The 26,447-nt window shown below is 37.4% G+C and overlaps 2 protein-coding genes across 2 annotated transcripts in view; both read right to left on the bottom strand.

Moving 5' to 3' along the window:
- LOC144630722 (neuroglobin-like) overlaps positions 1–26,447 on the bottom strand; it is a 140,399-nt gene that overhangs the window by 69,892 nt on the left and 44,060 nt on the right. The window lies entirely within an intron of this gene.
- On the bottom strand, positions 82–26,447 carry LOC144630936 (uncharacterized). The gene is made up of 8 exons (XM_078489292.1): positions 26,106–26,447; positions 21,727–21,783; positions 17,153–17,539; positions 16,127–16,369; positions 15,063–15,347; positions 13,727–14,350; positions 1,638–2,088; positions 82–334 (listed from the first exon to the last, which is right to left on the bottom strand). Exons 1-8 carry the CDS (start codon positions 26,371–26,373, stop codon positions 331–333), a joined length of 2,319 nt encoding a protein of 772 aa, XP_078345418.1. The 5' UTR covers positions 26,374–26,447; the 3' UTR covers positions 82–330.

Raw genomic sequence — 26,447 nt, 5'->3', positions numbered from 1 at the left:
AATTCACTAGCCGCATAATTAGTGTTTTCTACGTCAATGTCCTGAACAGGACAACGTCGGAGCAGGGGCTGTTATTTAAAAAAAAAAAAAAACAGCACTCATGGGGGGGGGGGGGTAACTAGAAGGGGGGAGGTATTGTTGGAAGGAATGTGCTAAATTAAATCATTAGGGTACATTTCTTTCAACAAATTTGTTCTTCATTTGAACTGACAGTTTCAAACCATTTCTAAGCCCGCGGCATGGCAAGTACTTTGTGAAAGGAAAACGATCCATATATGAACCAGGGTTGTTCTTATGCTGAGGCTTTCGGATCACGCACTAAATCCTTGTTTACCTGAAAAAACGAAAACATAATAATATTAAAGGATACTTAAAATCTGTATTAAAAATATAAAACATTATAGGACCACACATTGACGGTAGTAAGCTTTCGAGTCCCTGCGAAATACCTTTTTAACTAAACACCCATTTTTATCTTGCATGCTCAAGAAGAAATGCAGCCGTTTGCTTCGTTTCTGAAAAAAAAAATGCACGACTATTCGACGTGTGCATTGATTGGTCCAGTAATCTTTTCATTACCCGGATGAGTCGTCGCGCTCTCGGTATAAAATAATTCAATAGCTCGAGTAACTTAAATAATTAAGCCAGTGTGCTCAATCAGAGCATACTTTTTAACTATGAAAAATGTACCTTACTGCACGCAGGACAAAAAAAAAAAGAAATGGATAGATAACAACGTTTGCATCAAAGGTGACAAACCTTACCTTTTAAGGTCGGGACACACTAGGCGACAAGTTGCTGCAACGTGTTGTCTCGTGTGACATCGTGCATTTTTGCTGCAATCAGTCGCACGAATTCAAACCAGTTGAATTCGTGCGACTGATCGCAGCGATCGTGAAATGAGCGAACGCAGCGTGAGCACACTTCTGCGACAAGTTGCTGCGACAAAATATAAATTAACCAATGAGAGAGCGTCATATATTTTCGCCATATTGAATTGAAAAACTAGTTCACATTCTCACTCTTCCAAATTCGCTGCGTGTGAAACGACAAGCGCCTTATCGCAGCGACTTTTTTTTGAAGCAGGACAGACGGAGCGACCTGTCGCTGTGACTTGTCGCCTAGTGTGTCCCGACCTTTACCATTCGTGTTCCATCATGTTCTATGCCATTAAGCCGGAAAATTTGATAACCCATTCCAGTCTTTCAAAACCTAAACCATAATTGAGGTTGCCTATTTACCGAGTTAGGATTTCGAGTTGGACTTTCGAGTTGGATTTTTTAGTTGGATTTCGAATTGGATTTTCGAGTTGGATTTGGAATTGGATTTTTTTTGCCAGGATTTCCCGGTTTGCTTGCGGTTAGCTTTCATTTGTTAGTTAGGGCGACAGCATGTGCTTAATTATGTTTACAGTATATATACTTAAAAAATGTGGTTAATTCTTGGTCAGTGCCAAATCCAACACGAAAATCCAACTTGAAAATCCAACTCGAGATCCAACCCGAAATCCTAACTCGGAAGTTAGTCTGTCTCCATCGTGATATGTTATCTTGTTATCTGGTTTTGTATAATTACGTTCTACATATAAAATCGCTAAAAATTGTTCAGTGAAAAATAAACTTGTCAAGATAACTTACGTTGAATGAGTGATTGGAATTGGATCCTCTTTCTTAAATCTTGGAAGCAACGATAATCTGTCTGTAATTTTCACCATATCAGGAATGCGAAGACGGAGATTAAACAGGCCACCAAATGACCTCTTTAACTCTTCCATCATTGATATCAGGTCCAGCGTCCGCCAGCGCTTGTTAAAAATCTCCAGCAGCAAAGTCAAAAACTCTTCATTTACGGTGCCGGTAGTTACCATTAGAGTTTCTGACAGTTTGTTTTTTGTCCACATGGGACCGGAATCCTTCTGAACAACAAACTTAACTTTGTCTGGTATTCCGGTCACTAGCTTCCCCAATACATCTTCCAATAACGTTGTCCACATTGTCTGTACGGTGTCGCCGGGCAGGTACAACTTGTAGTCCGATAATACAAAAACAGCAAACAACGAAAAGTTCCCTGAAGAAGAAGCGTCATAAAATACAGAACGTCAGTTTTAGGATGTATATTGCGCCGACGTGGAATGCGAAAATGAGATGTATAGTGAAAGGTATTTTGTGTTCTCCTCCCGACCACTAACTAGATAAATTCAAATCTGTTTCCATGCCAACCCTAAGACCAATCCTTCTACATTTTTAGCTTTCCTCGCTGGATAAATTACAAGGAAAGCATGCACATCTTAAACACATGTCATAAAACTCCCGAATAGCACTTCCATGCCGTGTAACCCTGTTATAAGGAATTGCCGGCTCGGCGCCAAAGGATTACTGGATTCTGTCGGTCATGTCAAGCATCGCGATTCACATATAACGTCTTGCTTAGTCAGACGACAATATAACGCCTTGTTATCCAACTCCAGTCAGTAGAATGCGAATAACAAGCGAAACCAGTTCTACAATAACAGTAGGCTTCCGTTCTAAAGCAAGACCGCTCTCGGTGAGCTAAGGTTGTTTCCATCTCACCATAAAGTTTTCCGTAATTACATAAAACTGTTAAACCGATTTATAAAGAGAATGATGGAAAATGAAAACGTCAGCGAAAACAACTAACCTTTAGGTTGTTTAGAAAGTTATCCAACTAAAAGAGCTTGAACCTATGTGTTCAACCGCTATTCACGGATTTCATTGATAATTACCCAAACAAGATATAAAATAAATAAAATTAAATAATTAAATAAATAATTAAATAAGTACCATTAAAATTTCAGTCTAAAATTTGGCATGAAGTATCTCTGTTTGACTCTTTATAACCCTACATTTTTGTTTTTGATTAAAATCTTTCAGGAGCCGAGAAATTTGCAATTCTGTGCAACGTGCCCATACATTTCTCTGTAAATAATTCAATAAATAATTAAATAAGTACCATTAAATAATTCTACGGCTTGAATATTAACATTTCAGTCTAAAATTTGGCATGAAGTATCTCTGTTTGACTCTAACCCTACGTTTTTGTTTTTGATGAAAATCTTTCAAGAGCCGAGAAATTTGCAATTCTGTGCAACGTGCCCATTAATTGCTCTGTAATTATGTAAAACAGTTCTGCGATTAAATAATTCTACCGCTCGAATATTACACCTTTCGGTCTAAACTTTGGCATTTAGTATCTCTGTATGACTCTTAAGAGGTTGTGTCTGTAATACTGGTCTGCCCGATCTGCCTTGTAAAATAGATTTCGCTCTTTTCTTGTGTGTAGACATGGCTATTTACCTAGACTGCCTAAACCTAAAACGGAAAGCTGAAAGAGAGTGTCATACTACCGTTTTATAAATGACTGGATGTCTCTCCCAGTACTTTTAAGAAAGCCAATGCCATGCACGATTTTTAAGAAAAACCTTACAAGGTTCTTAATAGATAAACATTTTTAGACGATGAACAAATATACTTTAGTTGACATTTTTACTTCTTTTTAGATTTTTAATACTTTTTTTATTAGCTTTTTTAGGACAGTAGGTAGTTTTAGTAGTTTCAATTATTGTATATTTTAAATTTTAGATCTGTGACGTTTGTACTTCTTTTTAGATTTTAATACTTTTTATTTCCATGGAGGACCTCCCTGAAAACCACGTATTTACGTGACGGGCGCTTCCTCTCTAAAGATTGTTTTTATTATTTATTATTATTATTATTATTATGTTGCAAGACTTTCATGTACTTATACTAAAAACACAATTCACTTGACCGGATCATTAATTTTTTTTGAGTTTTTAAGGATTTTCGGTTCACCCGAACGAGCTCTTGTAACGACCACTGTCAAGGCTTAAATTTACCACAACTTTGAAAATTAATTAAAAAAGAACTAACAACTTCTGTACCAAACAAACACCACAGCCTGTTAAATTATGTCTTTTTAATTTATCACACCAACTTTCACGAACATTGAGCTCGAATCAAGCCAGCAGCAAAACATTAACGACACCCCTATCACACACCTTGATGAAACACTTGAAAACGGCTCAGATTCAAACTTTATTTTTGAAAAAGTGAGGCGGTCTTCTTCAATCAAACCAACGCAGCCGAAAAGTAGATGTAATAGAAAATGTTCCTACAGAAAAAAACCTTCTGGTATCGTCTTAATGAAATATTTACAGCTGTGTAAACTTGCCCAATTTCGAAGATCTTCATGTTTGCAGCCATGTTGAGGGACTCGTCAGAAACAGGCGTTTCGTCAACTGGCCTCGCAGACATGCCTAAAACCATCAGAAATAAACAAAGAATAGATATAAATGCATTGCAGTTCAACTGAAAGAGAATAAATCGTGTTTAAAAATGGAAGCTCGACTTACATTTCAACGATTTCTACGGGCGTAAGGTCACTCTTGTTCGAATTTCGCTTGATGATTCCACAACAAATAACGATATTTGACACGCAGACTTTGACTGAATGTAGCGTTTGAATCAGTTAAAGGTAGTAACCTCGTGCTTTCCCTTCCTTACTGGCGTACAGCGAAGTTGTTTTCACGACAAAACAGCGAGCATGGGGTAAAGAAGACCAAACTGACTTGTTTATCCATTGGTCGGTACATACTTCATGTATGGAGTACCGTTATGTACCGTATGTGTACCGTATAATGCCTCATACATGAAGTCGTGACCGACAGGCCTGATCTTCGGCTGTTTCTTCGACGTTCAACGTTTTGCGATGGAAAATCTTTGCTGTACGCCAGTAAGGAAGGTAAAGCACGAAGTTACTGCCTTGAGCTGATTCATAGGCTACATCAAGTCGAAGTTTGTATGTCAAATATTGTTATTTCTAGTGAAATCATCGAGCGAAATTCCAATAGTAACAACCGTACGTCCGTAACAATCAAAATGTAAGTCAAGCTTCCATTTTTAAACACGATTTATTCTCTTTCAATTGAACTGCAATGCATTTATATCTATTCTTTGTTTATTTCTGATGGTTTTAGGCATGTCTGCGAGACCAGTTGACGAAACGCCTGTTTCTGACGATTCCCTCAAAATGGCTGCAAACATGAAGATCTTCGAAATTGGGCAAGTTTACACAGCTGTAAATATTTCATTAAGACGATACCAGAAGGTTTTTTTCTGTAGGAACATTTTCTATTACATCTACTTTTCGGCTGCGTTGGTTTGATTGAAGAAGACCGCCTCACTTTTTCAAAAATAAAGTTTGAATCTGAGCCGTTTTCAAGTGTTTCATCAAGGTGTGTGATAGGGGAGTCGTTAATGTTTTGCTGCTGGCTTGATTCGAGCTCAATGTTCGTGAAAGTTGGTGTGATAAATTAAAAAGACATAATTTAACAGGCTGTGGTGTTTGTTTGGTACAGAAGTTGTTAGTTCTTTTTTAATTAATTTTCAAAGTTGTGGTAAATTTAAGCCTTGACAGTGGTCGTTACAAGAGCTCGTTCGGGTGAACCGAAAATCCTTAAAAACTCGAAAAAAAATTAATGATCCGGTCAAGTGAATTGTGTTTTTAGTATAAGTACATGAAAGTCTTGCAACACACAAGAAATGAGAGAAATCTATTTTACAAGGCAGATTGGGCAGACCGGTATTACAGACACACTTTCTTAATAACCGTACATTTTTGGTTTTGGTGAGGATCTTTCAAGAGTCGAGAAATTAGCAATTCTGTGCAACGCGCCAATACATTGCTCTGTAATTGCATATATATATATAAATCATTCGCTCTCCTTCAATATTAACGCTACAAGATCAGGAATTTGGTGGACATTATCTCAGTATGACTGGCTAAAATAGAGCCATTGGTTTGTTTTGTTACTCATAGCTAGTAATAGCCGAGTTATTAACGACTTTCTAAAGCGCGTCCAAATATAATATTTAAATAATCAAAACAAAATATCCTGTACCGTACAAATTTGCAGTGGCTCAGTTGGTTAGAGAGCAGTTCTACAGTAGTTATGTTTTATGACCGGCCCGGTCGTTGGTTCAAATCTGGACGGAACAATATTTTTCTTTTTTTTTCCTTTTTTCATTACGAGTAAAATTCTAGCTTGTTTTTTTTGGCGAAGTAAAATCATTTTTAGCGCATGTGAGCAAATTAAACGTCTTGCTAATTATATATATTTTCTTTAAACTTGCTCATCTTTATTTTAATCTTAAGTGTGCGTGAGCACGTCTCTCTTCAGTTAAATTGTTTATTATTAGTGTGATCAAAAGTCCCGCTGACTTTAATTGTTTACATTGAGTTGTTTGGTTTAAGGAAGTAAGCGAGCGAAATTCTCGTTCGTATATCTTTATCTTAATCGTGCTGTTTACACGGGCACACTCATTGACATTATCAAGAAGGATATCTTGCTCCGTATTGTCTCCATAGACGAGCTTTGTACCGACTTTGGTATAAGGTAGCCTATTGTCTACAATTTATGAATCACTCATGATCAGGGCGAGGGTCTAATGTGTTTAACACTCCCTGAAGAAGTAGCACTGCTCTACACTCCCTCTTTCATGGCTGTGGCGTTCATATTACAGTCGAACCTGGCCTCACCTTACGAACACCTCTCTATAACAGACAATACCCGATGCCCGACAAAGTTCTCACAATTTTTTTTTTCAGAAACCTTCCGTAATATGGACCAACTCTAATACGGGCAACGGACACTAAATCTCGGCTCCATGGAGCAAATTCATATAAACCTAACCTCTTTTTAACGGACAATCCCGAGATCACGGGATGATAGTTTGTGTATGTAATACAATTTCCTGTTTGTAGGTACAGAAACAACAACGCTTATTCATCTTAGACGTTTTCGGAATTGTGCTTAATGTCAATTTATAAATGCAGTATTGCGTTGAAAATCATTTTGTTTGAAAACAGCTGTTAGACAGTGTGTCTCAATACTGTATATTAAACGATTTAGATGCAGTTAAAAGATGATTGTGGGCCTCATTTTAAGTTAATGAACGCTTCAAGCTGTCAGTAGAGTCTTAAAAGGGACGTTATATGGAGACACCTTTCTAATACGGACACTCTGCTCTGTGCCTTCGGTGTCCGTATTAGAGATGTTCAACTGTATTTTCTGACTACATGCAAAGAAAAAAAAAACAGTGAAATAATGTTTAAAACGTTTTAACCGACCACAAAAATCACAAAAAAATGATTGTCACTATCTTGTTAGTGCGGTTGCCCCTAGATAAATAATTACACAAACAAGATATAAAATAAATAAAATTAAATAATTAAGTACGATTAAATAATTCTACGGCTCGAATATTACACCTTTCAGTCTAAAATTTGGCATGAAGTATCTCTGTTTGACTCTTAATAACCCTACAGTTTTGTTTTTGGTGAAACTCTTTCAAGAGCCGAGAGATTTGCAATTCTGTGCAACGTGCCCATACATTGCTCTGTAATTTAGAATTAAATAAGTACCATTAAATAATTCTACGGCTTGAATATTACACCTTTCAGCCTAAAATTTGGCATAAAGTATCTCTCTTTGACTTTCAATAACCCTACATTTTTGTTTTTGATGAAAATCTTTCAAGAGCCGAGAAATTTGCAATTCTGTACAACGTGCCCATACATTGCTCTGTAATTAATAATGAAACAAGTACCATTAAATAATTCTACGGCTTGAATATTACACCTTCCAGTCCAAAATTTGGCATGAAGTAACTGTGTTTGACTCTTAATAACCCAACATTTTTGTTTTTGATAAAAATCTTTCAAGAGTTGAGAAATTTGCGATTTTGTGATGTTCCTATACATTGCTCTGTAATTATGTAAGTCATTTCTGTGATTAAATAATTCTACGGCTCGAATATTACACCTTTCAGTCTAAAATTTGGCATGAAGTATCTCTGTATGACTCTTAATAACCCTACATTTTTGTTTTTGGTGTGGAAATTAGCAATTCTGTGCAACGTACCCATACATTGCTCTGTAATTGCATATATTTAAATCATTCGCTACGCTTGAATATTATTGCGACATGCAGAGCAGAAATTTGGTGGAAATTATCTCTGTAAGACAAGCTAAAACAAAGCGATTTTTTAGAGTTTTGCTTACTCATTACCGAGTAATTAAACATGTTTTTTTTTTAAAGCGCGTCAAAATATAATATTAAAATATACAAAACAAAATACTCTGTACCATACAAAGTTACGATAGCTCAGTAGGTAGAGAACACTTCTACAGAAGTTGTGTATGCCTTGGTTGTTGGTTCAAATCCAAACGGAAGGTATTATTATTCTTTTTTCTCAAAAAGTCAGCATGCCGTTTTATTTAAAATTTAAAGGTTGAACAAACGCAACAGTAAATTTTGATATTTCAGTATGTTGAGATCGAACACCGGCTATTTCAGTGAGACTTCAACCGCTGATGTCAATAGAATTGGAACGCCTGTAGTGTAGAAAAAACACCACCGAGAAATCAAGCTGTTATGCCCCAGGTGAAACTAATTTTTTGCACTCATACATATATCTCATTGCGTTCGACGAAGGAGAGCGCAAGCCTAATTTTGTTTTTGCGTCCTGTGTCTTTTGAGTTGGTATGCCTGTGTACTGTTATGCGGAATGAATCGAGCCGTAATGCGCGCGCAGGTGTATGGACTCCAGATTGGCCGCCCCGATTGATTTTTGCAGGGGCAAATCTCGGCCGGGAAACTGGTAGCCACAGATGGCCTCGATTTCATGCAAAACAAGATGGCGTCCCAAACGTAGCTTAGAGACATTATTTTGTTTGTAAAAAGGGTTAAAAACGTGTGGCCAAAATTGTAATTTTGCCAAAAATTTCATGGAGAACATTAGAGGGTTATCATCCAAGGTAGCAGAGTTGTCTTCAGCCACAGAACATCATAAAAAGAGTGGAAATCGAGTAAATCGATGCGTAGTTTCGTACGGAGTTCGTTCGTAGGTAAACCAACGTATTTTCTTGTAATTATATGTTCGTTGCACAAAACTACAAATTGTTAAAATTAAATGCATCGAGAGTGGGTATAATACGGATCAAAATTGTTTTATTTTGTGATATATATCGTTATTCCTAGAAACACTAGACGTTTTGACGAGGAAATTGTTGTATACTAGTGACTGTAATATGCGTGTAGTGGATTACTGTTTGAGTTATGTCTGTGGAATTTTAAATCGAAGTGAAACTATTTCCAGAAGTTTATGGAAGTTCAAATCTCGTTTAGTGCCAAACGATAACAAGTCAAGTGAAATAAATAATTATTTTTGTGTACATAATATTTCGTAACACAATCTTTCTCACATTTATCCTCCTCGCGTTTAGTGAGGTATAAGCATAATAATTAACTTTGACATAAGGCATACTACTAGTAGGCCGACCATGTTGTTTTTTTGCCACTGCCTGCTAACCATGGGTCTATATTTTACCTATAGGTCGAACGCACTCCCCTAATCTCTGATTACTACTAGTATATACATCTCATATATACATCTCATATATTCTGCTCCGTATTGTCTCCATAAAATGGCTTTGTGCCCAGTTTGGTATTAGGGTAGCCTCTTATATGCAATTCATGTGGCAAGAGGGCCGAGCGTCCAACGTGTTTGTCACTTCCAGAAAAAAGCAGTACTGCTCTCGTCTACCCTTTCACTAATGTGGCGTGCATGTTATTCTTCTTACTGGAAGCATGGTCTTGGAGAGTCAATAACAGTAAAACAATATTTAATAACGTCATAACCCACCACGAAAATCACAAAAGCGGTATTGCAACTATCTTGTTTGTACGGTTGCCCCTAGATAATTACACAAACAAGATATAAAATAAATAAAATTAAATAATTAAGTACGATTAAATAATTCTACGGCTCGAATATTACACCTTTCAGTCTAAAATTTGGCATGAAGTATCTCTGTATGACTCTTTATAACCCTACATTTTTGTTTTTGATGATAATGTTTCGAGAGCCGAGAAATTAGCAATTCTGTTCAACGTGCCCATACATTGCTCTGTAAAATTAAATAATTAAGTACGATTAAATAATTCTACGGCTCGAATATTAAACCTTTCAGCCTAAAATTTGGCATGAAGTATCTCTGTATGACTCTTTATAACCCTACATTTTTGTTTTTAATGAAAAGCTTTCGAGAGCCGAGAAATTTGCAATTCTGTTTAACGTGACCATACATTGCTCTGTAATTTATAATGAAATAAGTACCATTAAATAATTCTACGGCTTGAATATTACACCTTCCAGTCCAAAATTTGGCAGGAAGTCTCTCTGTTTGATTCTTAATAACCCTACATTTTTGTTTTTGAAAAAAAAATTTCAAGAGTTGAAAAAATTTGCGATTCTGTGATGTACCTATACATTGCTCTGTAATTATGTAAATCATCTCTGTGATTAAATAATTCTACGGCTCGAATATTACACCTTTCAGTCTCAAATTTGGCATGAAGTGTCTCTGTACGATTCTTTATAACCCTACATTTTTGTTTTTGGTGTGGATCTTTCAAGTGCCAAGAAATTAGCAATTCTGTGCAACGTGCCCATACATTGCTCTGTAACTGCATATATTTAAATCATTCGCTACGCTTGAATATTATTGCGACATGCAGAGCAGGAATTTGGTGGAAATTATCTCTGTACGGAAAGCTAAAACAAAGCGATTTTTTAGGGTTTTGCTTACTCATAACCGAGTAATTAAACATGTTTTTTCATTAAAGCGCGTCCAAATATAATATGAAAATATACAAAAAAAAAATACTCTGTACCATACAAAGTCACGATAGCTCAGTTGGTAGAGAACACTTCTACAGAAGTTGTGTATGCCTTGGTCGTTGGTTCAAATCCAAACGGAAGCTATTTTTATTCTTTTTTCTTTTCTCTCTTTCTTTCTTTTTTGAAAATCTACAAAAAATATACTCTGTACCATACAAAGTCACGATAGCTCAGTTGGTAGAGAACACTTCTACAGAAGTTGTGTATGCCTTGGTCGTTGGTTCAAATCCAAACGGAAGCTATTTTTATTCTTTTTTCTCATTTTTTTTAAAGTCAGTATGCCGTTTTATTTAAAATTTAAAGGTTGAACAAACGCAACAATAAATTTTGATATTTCAGTATGTTGAGATCAAACGCCGGCTACTTCAGTGAGACTTCAACCGCTGATGACAATAGAATTGGAAGGCTTGTAGTGTAGAAAAAAACACCACTGAGAAATCAAGCTGTTATGCCCCAGGTGAAGTCTCGCTTGCTCTTTTGGGTGAAAAAAAAACTTTTAAATTATCTCGAGCGTGTACGAGCAAACGTCTTGCTTATATATTTTCTTACAACTTGCTAACATTTATTTTAATTGGCAAGAGTTCAGTTTATTAATCAGGAGTGTGCGCGGGCACATCTCATTGCTTAAAATGTTGGTGAAATGCATCAAAAGTTTAACTTACTTTTATTGTTTACATTGAGTTGTTTCGTTTGAGGGAGTAAAGGGTTGCTATGCGAGCGAAATTCTCGTTCGCAAATCTTTATCTTAAAAGATAAAGATATCTTAAGATATCTTAAAAGATATTGACATGGTCAAAGAGGATATCCCGCTCCGTACTGTCTCCATGATCGAGCTTTCTACAGAGTTTGGTATAAGGGTAGCCTATTCTCTGCAATTAATGTGTCACTTAGGGCGAGGGTCTAATGTGCTTGACACTCCCCGAAGAAGTAGTACTGCTCTACCCTCCCTTTTTTCGACTTTTTTGCTTGTTTACAAGCGAAAGTAGGAGAATAGCAGTTATGTGGGGCAAAATTTGGAACCACATTCTTGTCTACTCTCAAGGGACTTTTTTAATTTCTCAAGGGATTTCTTTCCGCTGTGGGTGATCACTTGCGATCTCGTGGAAAAAACGTGACTTGTCACATTTACAAACGTTATATAACAATTTTAAAAGTGGCATGTCAGCTTTCTTATCTCAACGCACGTGTCTGAAAGGCGATCTATAAAAAGAGTCGCACAAACAATGGATTGCGTAACTAATGCTAAAACACGAATAAATAATCACTAGCACTTACATCTTTTAAAAATTACAAACGTCAAAAATAAACTATACCAAAAAACTCGCTCTTTTCAAAGATATTATTGAAGTTAAAACAAATGCAAGAGTTGGGGGCTTCTTTTAGCTTAGGAGCGGTTAAAAATTAGGCCAAATTTGGTCGCTACAAGCGCCATTCTATTTCGTCATCAGCCTAGGTCGTTAGGGACGTGACCTCGCGTTGACAGCAATGTTGCATGAATCGGCTTTACAACATGCGATCGTATCTACGCAGTTCGAGTGGAATTTCAGTCAAAGACAGCAAAATTCTTTCGTATTTCATCTTCAAATATAATTCGAAAGCATTCACTGTATATATGGCTTTTGTTTAATCCTTCTTAAGCCCACGAAGAAGCTGTCTTGATATCCGACCCTCGCAGAGCGCAGACAAAACGCAGCTTGAGTGTATCGATTTGTTTCGCAATGTTTTCTCCGACAGTAGTCGGAAATATCCGTATTTTTTTCGTGCTTTTTCGCGGAGCAATCGTAACGATACGGCCTTGAACACATTGAACAGCGGTCTACCTATAGCAATTCAAATATGGCGTCGCAAAAACAAAGCGTCGAACACATATTTTGCTGTTTCATTTGCTAATTTCGCTGCCGTAATCGACTGCCTCGAAAGGTCCTTGCAATTTTAAAGTATAGAATTGTCAGATCTCGGTGAAATTTGCACTGTTTATTAGCCTAAATAGCGTTCGGTTAGCCTAACTAGCACTCTGGTTTGTGTAATGTTGAGGAATATGTGTATAAATACCCGGCGCGGACGAGCCATTTTTGACAAAATTATATGGCTGCATTTCCTCTGCGAAGATAGGAAATTGTTAAACTAAACTGCAAAGCAACTGTAATGGTAAGTTCGAAGAACAATGCACAGGATAAACCTTCGACTCATACTTCATGCAAAAAAGTAGGTATCTCGAAGAGACTTTGATTCATGGATGTGGCGTTCATGGTATTTTCTAACTACACTGTGTGAACGGATGATCTCGGAGAGTGAATTACAGTGAAATAATGTTTAAATGTTAGAAACGACCACGAAAATCACAAAAATGGTAGTCACCATCTTGTTTGTGCGGTTACCCCTAGATAAATAAATAAATAAATAAATAAATAAATAAATAAATAAATAAATAAATCGCTGATAGAACATGATCGCGCGCGCGTTGCTCTGTAAAGGGACAATTTTCAATTTTATTTTTGGCTTAAAAGTACATAACATTGAAGGTTTTGGACTGCAATCCTTTAGAGTTTCTACTTAAACAATTAGACTACTCGCCCTCGTTTTCTTTGAGCGATAGTCAACTTGGCTGTGCCTCGTTCACTATTCGCTCACAAAAAACTCGAGCTCGTAGTCTAATTGTTAAATAAAAATCTCGAGCTCATAATCCAATTGTGAAGTGTAATACAACGTATTGTTAAGTGTAATACCCTGAATAAGCTCGTTTTACAGGACATCACGGCGACCGTATTGGTGTTTCCAAACAATGAAAATGATTCTTATGCAAACATGTACAATTTCTATTATATTTGGAACACCAATGACTACCGCGTAAAATATCTATATTAGCGTTAGTCAAGTTTGAAAGTAAATTGTACAAAACACTTTAACAAAGGTAATGGAGAATATTTCTTCTTATTATCACCAACCTTGATTGTGTATCCACCTGTCAATGACCGATGATGCAGCCCTCTTTGCCACCTTTATCTCCTTATATACATCCGGTTCTATCTTTTGGATCTCACCCTGCAGTGTCTGACTATTAAGCTTGTCAATAAAAGTGCGCCTGAATTGAAGGTTGAGCAGCTCTTCCAATTTTCTGCATTTAATTGTAGTTACTTCGCTCTTCGAGTTAAGATCTTTAAAAAAAGAATCAATCCCTTTTGTGTCAGAACTCCAGACACGAGCATCAATAACCAAAACAGCAGCACCGCTATGATAAGTTGTGGGACGCTCAGCAGTTTTCCTCAAGTTTTCTATCTCGTGTAAAGGAAGAGCGATCCGCAGCGATCTTGCGGGGTGCGATTTCCTTGGTTTCTCCAGCAAATCTACGAGATCATACAACTGTAATGCCTCAAACACTTCTTTCATTAGCTTCACAGGAGTGTCTGTGAAGTATTTGACAAGACCAACCATTCTTAGCTTATTGGAATCTTTGATTCCAAATGATTGATAGAAATCTTTCCTAGCAACTTCGTCAACTTGTAGCCTTGTTAACATTTCATTGGTGACTTTTTTACTGAGATCCTTCAAGCAAAGTGTATAGATGTCATCTGAAAAAAAAGAACAACAAAAAAATAAGATAATAATCGGTTAATATATACTATAGCTGTCTAATTATAACAAAAAGTACTACGTTTTTAGGTAAACTTTTTTAAAACTCGTGAAATCCCTACCCTTTTATTTAAATACAGCCTGAAAAAGGTACCCCTTCTGGGCGGAGCCTTACCGTAATATCTACCATAGGGAGGCTCCCTCGGGTCCGTACAGAAATACCAAAGGCCGATACTCTCCTTTACGGACCCGAGCAAGCTTGGTTAATAATACATTTAATACACGACTGAAAAAGATTTTTTTAGATATAAGCGGAAAGCGGAAAGGATTAAAAGAATACGATTTTGAGCGAGGGCTCACCGAGTCAGGTTTAGGTCGGAAAAGAATTCCCTAACGTTGTTTTACAAACCAACTGAAAGTACGATAGGGTTTTTTATCCGAGTCAAGTTTATCATTTCACTTTTGTAAGCCATTACAATTTTACAACGCACGAAATCGCGCGGGATTATTTGGGATAATAGCTGCAACCTCGTTCCCAGGGTCTCTCTCTCCTCGCCCCCTGGGAACGAAGTTGCAATAGCTGGTCCAATACTTAGAAAATACTGGACCGGTAATGAAGTAATCTGACTGATTTATTATAGTTACTGGCCCTCAGATTACTTCCGTCGTGTAATATATAGAACATTGTCCACATAACTTGTTGATAGTTACCAGAGATGTCTTCCATTCCAATATCAGATGGTGCACCATGTGTTCTTATTCCGCTGTCACTTGTCTCTGCCGTCATACTCTGCGTCTCTTCACGGATGTTCTGCAGGTAACTCTGAACGAATGCGTATTTCTCGGAATCCAAATATCTCGCTTCATCTCCAACAGATATTTCCGGCTTCCCTTCACTCTCTCTAATCCCCTCATCCCTTGCCTTGCAATACAAATCGGAATCAGAATGTCTTCGACGGCTTATTCCAGGTCTTTCAAGTTTTTCAGTTTCTTGAGCTGTAAAAGGTAATGTGAATCAACAATGAATCAATCAATAAATAAATAAATAAATAAATATCTTAATTGACCACTCCCCGAATGGGGTTTTTCCGGGGCAATGTAAACTAACTCTGAAACAAATATTGTAAATGAACTCAACGTGAATTAAGAATCCCAACTGGCAGGAGGCAGACCAGTTGGCTATTTACAAGCGTAGCCGAGGAGTTGAATTCGGGGCTACCTAACCACTCGGCCACGCTGCCTCCGATAAGACGATGTAAAAGTTCGCAAAAGTAACTGTTACAGATGACCATTTAAAATCGTTTACATGTAATCTCTAACTCTTCTTAATGAGTTCTCGTCCCCCCCCCCCCCCCAAAAAAAAGGTCCTTCACGAAAATTACATTTTTCCAATCCTCCGTAGTAAACTTTCCGAAATAATAGAGAGGTAGAATTTTTGAGTTTCAAAAATGAAGGTGGGCTTTAAATTCGAGGGGACATCAGTTGCGTCTGAGTAAATGAATTATTTTAACTAATCGGTCTCACGACAGACCATATTCGCTATGTATTATTTACAGTTTCAATGAAAGTCGAAAGCTCGAAGTTGTCTTTAAATTGATAAAATATTTCAGATGTAGAATTGATGATTGTGCTTCCCATGGCGTTCAAATTAACACTACTTCCTGAACGCCGCTTAATAGCATTGGTTTTTCACGTTACAAGCCATGGGCTACTCTGTCTTCATGCAGAATTAATTAAGAGACTTCAATAAAACGTAAAGTTCTTACAATCCCTACCACTCTCTTCCTCCTGCCAGCCCAATCTCCTCAGTGCATTTTTCGCCTCTGCAATCTCGGCTTTAAGCTTCTTATTTTCCTCTTCTAAAGCTTGCAGTCTTTGGCTGTCGAAATTCAATTTGTTTTCTGCATGTTTTAGTTTCATCAAAGTCACGCCATCTTCATTTGGTTTGAAGCAAAGAAAAGAATCGGAGTTCCTTCGACGTCTTACTCCAAGTCTTTCCTCTTCTTTGATATCAGACACTGAAAGAAGTTAAATGAAAAATTATTTTAAAATAAATGAATTCTTCCTGACCACAGTCTCAGGTTAATCTACCTTACCTATACAGATAAATCGGTGTTAATAAAATTGAGAATAATGAATACTTGTTGCAGAAAATGAGAATAGAAATTACAAACTAAGCCCCCCCGCCCGCTTATACTGCCCTTTGGTTATAGATTGATCTGTCATCTCACAAAAACTGTATTCCGGTTATAAGTTAAACCACGCGGCTTTTGATGTTAACTTGCCAGGGGGTATTAAATCAGTGACCTACAAAAAAAATATAATTTTTTCTTAAAAGAATACTCCTGTCCCAATTTCACGGAATATTGAGGAATTAAGAGGAGATTGCGCGAGGAATGTTTCAAAAGATAATTTTCTGTCTTGCTTGTTTTCCTCGCGTTTCGTTTAGCTCGCACAGGGAACACCGCCGCGCGCAACATATTTTGCCGCCTTTTTATACCACCACGTCGTTTAGATCAAACTGCAACGTCCACAACACCCAGCCGATTAACAATTTAAGAAAATTAAATACGTCTATCAATTTTACGTTTAGAATAACGCAAAATGCCGCCAGTGACCAAAAACAATTAAAATTTACTGTTCAACTATCGATACAATTTGGGATCTTTAGGACGAGGCTCAGCTCGCGCAAGCGCAGAGCAGGGTGCATTCGGAAATACGAGCAGGGCTGACAATCACATGACAACAAAAATTTTCAGCTGGATGGGTTTACCAAATTCTCTTAGGTATGATCACCTTACCATGATTTTGAAGAAGCATTAGATCAAGATAAGCCTCCTTATACTCCTGTTCGTCAATAAATACAGACACCTCAACGTCTTCACCACTCGCCAGCTCTTTGATTTCTTCAGTGACAAGGAATTCTTGAAGGCGATTCTGCAATATTCCGCTATTGTAGATGTCCCATAACTCCTTCAAAGCTGAGGATGTCTCTGCTTGAACTGTGAAGCACAGAGATCCCTCACTGATCTCAACCAGTTTAGAGTATAAAGGCAAAACAACTTTGTTAAAGATCTCCATGAATTCTTCAAGACTGGAGCAGCTATGTAGCCGGAGTAGAGCCATTGCACTAGGAATTACCACAAGACCTCCAGCGATCGTTCGTACATTACAAACGAGCTTGACGGCTGTTGAAACAAGTAACTATGTAAGTCTAGCTAAGAAATACAAGCTTAATTAGTATTATGATAATTAATTCTGCAACACTTCTAAGCGCTGAAAAAAACCCAGGAATTTCCGTTCCTTTATGAGAATTAGAAACTTTGAATAATTACCTGAAGGCCAGGGGGCTGGAAAACCAGGGGGGGGGGGGGTATAATAAATCAAAGCCAGAACAAGGAAAGTTAGGTAAGGTAAAGTTTGCATCGAGCCTAGTGGCCCATACTGCCGCAGCTGGTTATCCCCGTTTCTGAAGAAGTAAGTGACCGGGAGTATTTTTACATCCCCTGCAGATGGAATGCTAATCTATTGCATGATTACCCCCCAGCTCCCTGGTATCTACTTATACACCTGGAACAAGACAAGACTTGAACCCAGAATGCTTGAGTCCAGTCCACTAATCATTGCCACTCATCCCCCTAGGATAAGGGGAGCTCAGAGTTAAATTAGTCACTCATGGGGTGGGTGGAGGGAGGGGGGGGGGGCTATATGCAATAACTTAAATATATGTGCCCATATTAATTTAGAACAAGTTAGGGGGAAAGTTGTGCATAATTTCTTACAGTTGAGTTCAAGGGGTAGCTGGTGATAACTTAACTCTCTAAGAGGGGTGTTACTTAGCTAACATTTGCTAGATGAAGCTCATTTTCCAACACTCCCCCTTTTGCACTGTTCTTATGGAAATGAGGGACTTCATAAGGCACACCAAACAATCACTATTTTGTCACTATTTTGACATCAGGGAAATTGAAACCATGCAAATTAACACATCTTAAAAATATGGAGAGGCCATAACCAGGATGAAACATGTTAAAGATTTAAAAACGTTCTCAGCTGGCTGAAAACTTATAACATTACTTTTATAATCTTCTTTTAAAGGTTTCGGTTGTTAGATCTATAAACCCTTTGATGGGTAAAAAATAAAATAATGAATATGTATACTTATTATGAACATTTGTTGAAAAGAATGTTATATTGCCTGGGGAGTGGATAAGAATTGATGTTTGTATTAGGGATTGCCTTTGTCTGCCAAGATTCTAGGACCTTCTGAATGCAAAAACTGCCTTTGTCAATAAAAGAAGCATTTTGAAAGTCAAATGGTCATAATACCATGCATGAATAATCATTTGTGATTCTTGAGCTTTTGGCAACTGCCATAACTTAATTGCTGCAATTAGTTAGACTGCAAAACAGTCGTATCTTTTGCGAATACGCTTGCATGGTCTTTAAACGAGAAGGGTCTGGAGCCATGTTCAAAACTGTGAGTGCCATCAGTGGCCTTGTTTCAGATCAATTGAAGAAGCAACACTGATTTTATCCAATGGCCTTATGTGGTCTCCTGTTTTCACCATTATTGGGACTAACACTCAGAAGGAAATTCACAGGGTAATTTCAGTGCTAAAATTACTACACAGTTTTAAAGTTCTCTTATATTTACAGCTTGCGAGCAGTGTTAGCTAGTGCTGTGCGGCTGAACATTGCATCGTGACTGTATAGCCTTAATCGACTGTTGAGTGCTGAGCTATTGAAAAACTTCTATCAATGGTTTTCTTAGAAAATGTTTAAGCTAGCACTGAATTACATTATCATTCAAATAGTCATTTACTCATAAAAGGGGGGCTACCAAGCTTATTTCCAAGCTGTAATGGTATGCAATACAAAAATATAGGTGTTAATGACAGGATAATTGTCAATTAACTGTCCTGGTAACCAGTTGTCATGCATGGTGTTTGTTCCCATGATTACTAATAATGAAGTGGAACCCTGTTAATACAGCCGACACCAAGGGGGACATGCTATTAAGTGTCTGTATTTTCGGGGTGTCTGTATTAAGTGGGCTCTCAGACACAAACATACGGACAAATGTTTTTTTTTTGACACATAGACAGCGGCAGACATTTTACAGCAACACAATGTTATTTAATTGTACTCTAATTGTACTCTTTCTTTCACAATTTCATGGCCTCGACAGAAACTTTTCCGCATGAATTTCTGGCGAGTAGGGGAGCACAGAGGGATGTCTGAAATTTAGGCTAACTCTAACTGAGCTGTAACAGGTTTAAATTATGCTTTCCAACTTAAAATAACATTATTTACAGTACTGTTCTTGAAATCACTTGAAAAAGTTTGTGACTTTACTTTAGAAAAGGACTGAAAGCAGACATTTTTTAAAGCAACAAAATATTGTTCAAGTGTTTCTTCTGTAACTGTAGCTGCAACTGTAACAAGTTTGAACTTAAGGTGGCCCGCGGGTATTTATGAGGCTGACAGTTCCCTTTTTTAAGCGCGTTTTAAAACGGGAAAACGTGAAGCGATTGCTTAGATTTTTGAGAATCTGAAAAAATAATGCTTAAATTATATAAAATGATAAATTTTATGGCGATCAAACGCGATTTGTTAAAGTTATGAGCGATTTTTGGAAGCCTTCGTTATTAAATAAAATGCGATTATTTTGAAAATGCCACGGTGAATCTTTCTGTAATTACCCCAAAACGCTGCCAAACAGTTGAAGTTTACTCACAACAACTTACAGGAAAATCCACTCCGTAGATTTTCTGAACGAGCGAAATCTTTATTTTTACACATGGGACTGGAAAGAGACCGCAAAACAGTGTCTTGCCCAACAACACTACGCAATTCAGTACCCTGCTAGGGCTTGAACCCAGACTGCTCTATCCGGAGTCCAGCACACTAAAAAGGGCACCTCCCACATTCCACCTGTACCTACATTCCATTTGGCACCATCTGCATAAAATTGACGTTGCAGTCATGGGCTTAACCATCCCATCCAGGGGGAGTTAAAAAATCAGTCAGTACAAAATGCAGACTGCATGACCACAAACTGCAGACCAGTTGGCAGATCGGGTACAAAATACAGACTAGGTACAAAATGCAGGCTGAGGACAAAAACTGTTTTTTTTTTTTTCGTCTACTACGGTAACATTATTTCATATTTTACCCATTGTCAGTCAATCGTCTTTTTAATGTCATCTTTTATGGACATTAGCATTTGGGGAATGTTCTTGGCCCAATATTTCATCTGTTTTAAACCAAGTGTCTTGAGGATAAATTTGTTCTTAACATGATTTCAAGCCTCTGTAGTCATCTCCCTTCAGGCGTGAAAATTGTAATATTAAATAAATACTAGTTATGCAACGCTTTCGAGTGGTATACTGTGGAATATCCCACGAGTCACTTGTATTTTTGTGGTATACACACGAGCCTTAAGGCGAGTGTGTATACGAAGAAAATACAAGTGACAAGTGGGGTATTCCATAGTATACCACGAGAAAGTGTTGTGTAACTATTTTATACCATGCCATTGAAAATACGCTTACTAAATTTTATCGAGAATAAGATCGCAGCGCACGATGGGAAGGTTGGGTTGAATACCGTCAAATATACAACGGCTTTCCTGTATTCTGATTGGCTGTATTTTCTATGGCATGGTATAAAATACCGTCCCCTGCATCTGTGCCTGAACACGAGATGAAAATATGGTTTAAAAAATCAAAGTTTGAAGGAGTGTCAGACAAGACCAGACAACAGTCGCAACAACACCACCAAAAAAGGAACGAAACTTAATATATTTTTGGCGAACCGTAATCAAGTGGCTCGTCGTGTCGGCTTTGTATAAAATTAATTTGCTGTAAAAATCTGTACACCATTCAGTCACATCCTGTTTACAAACATTTTGCCAATTTCGTGATCTAATTTTCGTCTAATTTCCTGCTAGATGAAAAAACAGTTTTTGTTCTCAGTGTGTGTTTTGTACCTAGTCTGCATGTCTGCAGTCTGCATTTTGTACTGACCGGTTAAAAAATACTCCTAGTTGTTTCATGTTATGGAAACTGAGACAAGCACTGGCCTGATGGGTCAGACTCTAAAGTAGTCCTTACCTTACCAAACTGGAATAATAAAATTACTATTAGGAATGATAATAATAAATAATAACAAAAGACACTCAAGATAACAAACTCATACAACGAGTCCAACGAGTCTGGATAATCGAGGTTTGACTGTATTTGGTTAATACATTTCTGTTGTACATGTCTCATATATGCCTATATGCGCCAGCAGCCTTTAAAGTTTCTTCCAAATATATCGGGGTTTCTTTCATGTGTTTTTTTTTAAATATATTTTCTGTCCACCTCACCTCCTTTTATAGATGCTGCCGCCTGCTTCAAAGATGAAACGATACCAACTGACTGGGCTGAAATAAAAGCAACAAGAAACTTCAAGCAGTTTATAATCGGGCGGTTAGTGTTTCACCACTTCTTTTCAGTTCTTTTTTTGACTTTTTTTGCTTGTTATCAAGCAAAAAAACGAGATATGTGGATATAACCAATTCCCTCTCTTACTGCATATTTGTTCACTCCCAAGGGACTGCTTTAATTTCTCAAGGGAATACTTTCCGCTGTGGGTGATCAAAGCGCGTGACTTGTAAAGTGTCACTCTATAGTTGTGCTTCAACACTTCCGTTCTTGTAGAAAAAACGTTACTTGTCAAATTTACAAACGCTATATAACAATTAAAAACGTGAGTAGCCGAAATCTTACGTGACATAACCAGTTATAATTAAGAATGTGAGGCGTTCAGCGCTCGAGGGCAACGAAGTTTTAAAAACGATTAAGAACGCAATTTTTGTACTGGTACAAGTCTACATTAGGCGCTAATATTAATTTAACCTAAAACGATTAACAACGCAAATTCCTACTGATGCAAGTCTTTTACACACTAAAACGTTGCTAATAGTTAACCAAAGGGAACTCATTTTGTGACAATTGATTATTTCTGCTGAGTTGCAGAATTTAGAATTGCAACATCATTCAAAGCAGGTGTGAGGTGATATTTACAAGTGTTTAGGTGGCCTGTTGTGAAATTACTTCCGGTGGAAGCAGTTAACGTTGCTTCTGTTCAGAAGTTAAAGGAGAAGTTCACTCCAAAATGGCCATTTATTTTCTTTACGCCAATAAAATGTTTACACAGAGATATGCATTCTCCAAAATTTTAGCCTCCAACGTTCGCTATAACCCAACGAAATCTTTCCCAAAACTCTACAACTGAACGCCGCCATGTTGGAGCTAGTAATGTATGCGTGACATCAAAGAGCTCAGCCTGAAGTTTGGCGGGAAAATTTTAATAGTCGAAATTTCTTGTTTTTTGTATTTCTTGGAGCTCTGTTTGAGCAAAATGGAGATCCACAAACAAGCATTTTGACAAACAAAAGCCACTACGAAGAAACGATGAGTTTCGAGTATTTCAATTTTCCCGCCAAACTTCAGACGGAGCTCTTTGACGTCACGCATACATTACCAGCTCCAAGTTTTCCAGTTATCAAGTTTTGGGAAAGATTTCGTAGGGTTATAGCGCACGTTGGAGGCTGAAATTGTGGGGAAATTATCATTTCTTTGTATAAACTTTTTTTTTGGCGTAGAGAAAATAAATGGCCATTCTGGAGTGAACTTCTCCTTTAATGCATAGCCATTAGAAAAAAGAAAACAACAACTGTTTTTTTTTTTTATTATTATTATTTATTTTTTTTTATTGAAGAGAATTTAGCAACTGTTTTACTGGAAATCCGAAATGTAGTCGTTAGAAATGGCATGTGTAGCCGTAAGGTAAAGAATAACGCGAGGAAAAGCGGCTTTTGGTAATATCCAAACGAAAATTTACTTGTTGGGTTAAGATTGCGTGACGAGACAAAAGGTAACTCTGTCGTGCCTAACCTTTATCGAGAACCCTGCATTAAGCCAAGTAGAAATCTTTCTAACTCGAAGGGAAACAACTATTTCGATTAAAGGCAAACGTCAAAGTTTACCATTTTTAACCAAGCCAAAGTATATGAGTCGCAAAGCACCCAGCCGTCGCGACTGATAAATTCAGCATTTTCTTCGCGAAAAAAAATGCTTGAACTGAAAGACGTTTGAATTCTTCCATGATATGTTCGAACAACAATGCCCAGGTTAAACCTTCTTCTCATACTAACTTCATGCAAAAAATTCGATATCTCGAAGAAAACTTTGATTTAAAATTGGTTAGAAAGGAGCAGTAAAAAAATCTTTAGAAAATCACTCACTTGAGAAACACACAAGTCTTGTTTGCGTGATCCACATGCATAAACAATTCCTGTCTGGGCTTGCAAATATATATTAATACACTCAAACCACTTGAATGGCATAAATTTTGGTTAAAATAAAAGAAGTTTAAAAATCAAGTTCTTGAAGTTTAACTGTTATTTTGCTAGAAAGACACAGCTTTCAGTGGCATTTGCGAAGTCACAATATTGAAAGCCCGTAAATAGAGAATACCTGACTGCGAGACTTAGCAGGTAGTTTCCCCCTTTTAGTGATGATGTAAGTCCCGTAAAAAAAAAGTCTGCTTCGAGCCTAGTGGCCCATACATGCCGGAGCTTATCCTGGTTTCCGTAGCATTAAGCGACTAGGAGTATTGCCACTCCCCCCTGGATGGGATGCTAGTCCATCGCAGGGTTACCCCCCAGCAGTAAATTCGCCGGTACCCATTTATACACCAGGGTGGAGAGAGGCACTGTGAGAGTAAAGTGTCTTGCCCAAGAACACAACGCAGCGCCCCGGCCAGGCCTCGAACCCTGGCCGTTCGATTCGGAGGCGAGCGCGCTAACCATTAGGCCACCGCGCCTCCCAATGATGTAAGTCCCGTGCCCTGACAAATTTTTGCTGGGTTTGCAATTTTCCTTTCGATTCCAAATCTAAACTCAAAACACTTGCATAACACACGAAAAATAATTCATTTTTCATTTATAAATATAGTTTGGACATGTCAAACCGCAACGTGAATATTCAGTGCTCGCTCCGAGCCATACGCTTGAATAACATTAAAAAATAAATATTTCACAAAAAAAAAAAAAACAGAGCGCAGAGAATCCGTAAATATTTTTAAAATAGATGTATGATTATTTATAACTACAGGCGAGCGATCGCCAATTAACATCAAAACTTGCGTGACCAAGGAGTCGCCTGGGCCCGTGGGTCATGGTTATATATTTTATTAGCTTGGACAATGTCAAAACACTTTTCGGCTTTGCATTGTAAACATTCAGTGCCCGCTGAATCAAACGCTCGAACAACACAAACATACACTTCACACTGAACAGAGTGTTCGTAATACGAGCGCTCGCTAACCGAGACATCAAAATTTGCGTGACCGTGACCAAGGAGTCGGCCGCATGCGTCTGGAACGATTTACCGACAAAAAAGATAAAAACAAGAGCTCTTAGAGCTTACAACTGCGCTGGTCTCGTGATACAATTTCGTGTTTCTAAAACGACGAAGACCCTTATCCCCTTTACCTGCGTCGAACAATGTTGCGACTGACAAACAAGATGGTAAGAAAACAACTTGCGTGACATTTCATGGTTGACTGGTTCCATCCGAAATTAAACATTTTTCTTGTATGCTAATGGTGGCCAAATTCCCACGATCCTAATCCGTGAAGCCAGACGATCTATTAAATCGGTACCCAGTGTTGTATCGAATTAATGCTTAAACACTAAACAATCGTTTCTTGAATGGAATATTGAAGCAAAGATTTAAATCAAATTTGAGAAGAACACTTTAGCTGTTTTTAGCAGAGTGAAAAAAGAAAAATACATTTCGCTTAAAAATAGAATATTTCACACTAAACCTCCAAATGAAGACCAAAGATTCTTAAATTTTTCATAAGTAGCTGAATAACAGCTTTAAAACATTGCGTGACTGGCCGATCACAATCAATGCCTTGTGAAAGTTTTTTTTTAAATTCATTTTTACTGTGTAACTTTTTAAATTTAGTTTAATAATAATTATTGTAATGCGCTGTTGAATATTTTTATAGAAAAAGCGCAATATAAGTATTAAATATTATTATTATTATTATTATTATTATTATTATTATTATTATCATGTCAGCACATTCTTTGACACGAACGCAAATGGTATTTACGCACAGTATCAAGTCCGCTAAAATATATTTTTCTTCAATAGCACGACAATTTAGTATTTTCTTAAAGTCAAAAACTTTAAAATCGAACATTTTACATTAATCATGCTAATAAAGGACTTGTTTTCGTAAAGTTTTCAAAGGTAACTGATTTATAGCTTCGAGACGTTGCGTGACTCGAGGTTTGGCCGAGCGGGGGCATCAGTCTACTCACCGACAAAAAAAAAAAAACCGTGCAGAGCAAGAACTGCGCAGCGCAGTTAATAAAAAAAATCCGTGTAGATTATGAATCGGACCCAGGCCCCGCCCGATTATTAAATTATTGTTAGTGATCCATTAGGATAATCGAGGATAATATAACCACACATTGTATAAACATAAAATATAAGTTCTAGAAGGACAAGCGTCAAAACTGACCAAGTAAAAAAAAAAAAACAGTTGAATTGAAGTTCCTAGATTAGTTTAATCGTTTTGCGTGTTACAATTCAATGACTTCCGGCATCACAAAATTGCATGTGTGTAACTTAGCGTTCTGTTGTACAATTGAAACATCAAATTCAATAAGAATAAGCTTACCTTTTCTTTTGATCTCAAACTCCTCCACCTTCTTAAGCAGCGGTCGTTTCTTCATCCGCGTCAATATTTCTTTCAAGGTGTCTAAGCGATCAATTCCAAGGGAATTATGTTTTTCTAGTTCTTTAAATAACGCGAGTACATCTCGAATGTTCTCTTCGCTGCCTTTCGCTATCTCTTCTCTGCACATGAAAATCAATCTTGGCAGCTTGTTTCCGTCAAGTTTCTCACTGATCTCGAAGAGAAGATCACTGTATTCGATTTTTGACATCTTAGCTGAAGGAATGGATCCTTACTCGAAAGAAACAGCGTTCAACTCTGCATTGCAATCCATCATGGCGGACA

This window comes from Oculina patagonica, chromosome 11, assembly GCF_052425735.1.
Source record: "Oculina patagonica isolate OP01 chromosome 11, crgOcupat, whole genome shotgun sequence".
NCBI lineage: Eukaryota > Metazoa > Cnidaria > Anthozoa > Scleractinia > Oculinidae > Oculina > Oculina patagonica.
This window is presented reverse-complemented; position numbering and strand designations above follow the sequence as displayed.

Bases quoted from the DNA above. Each gene is read 5' to 3' on its own strand.
- LOC144630936 (XM_078489292.1), bottom strand. From the start codon at position 26,373: ATGTCAAAAATCGAATACAGTGATCTTCTCTTCGAGATCAGTGAGAAA. The intron at 16,370-17,152 runs GTAAGGTGATCA...AACTTCTTTCAG, and splicing joins AATGCTTCTTCAAAATCATG to TGTCTGATATCAAAGAAGAG. The intron at 15,348-16,126 runs GTAGGGATTGTA...TACCTTTTACAG, and splicing joins CTGGCAGGAGGAAGAGAGTG to CTCAAGAAACTGAAAAACTT.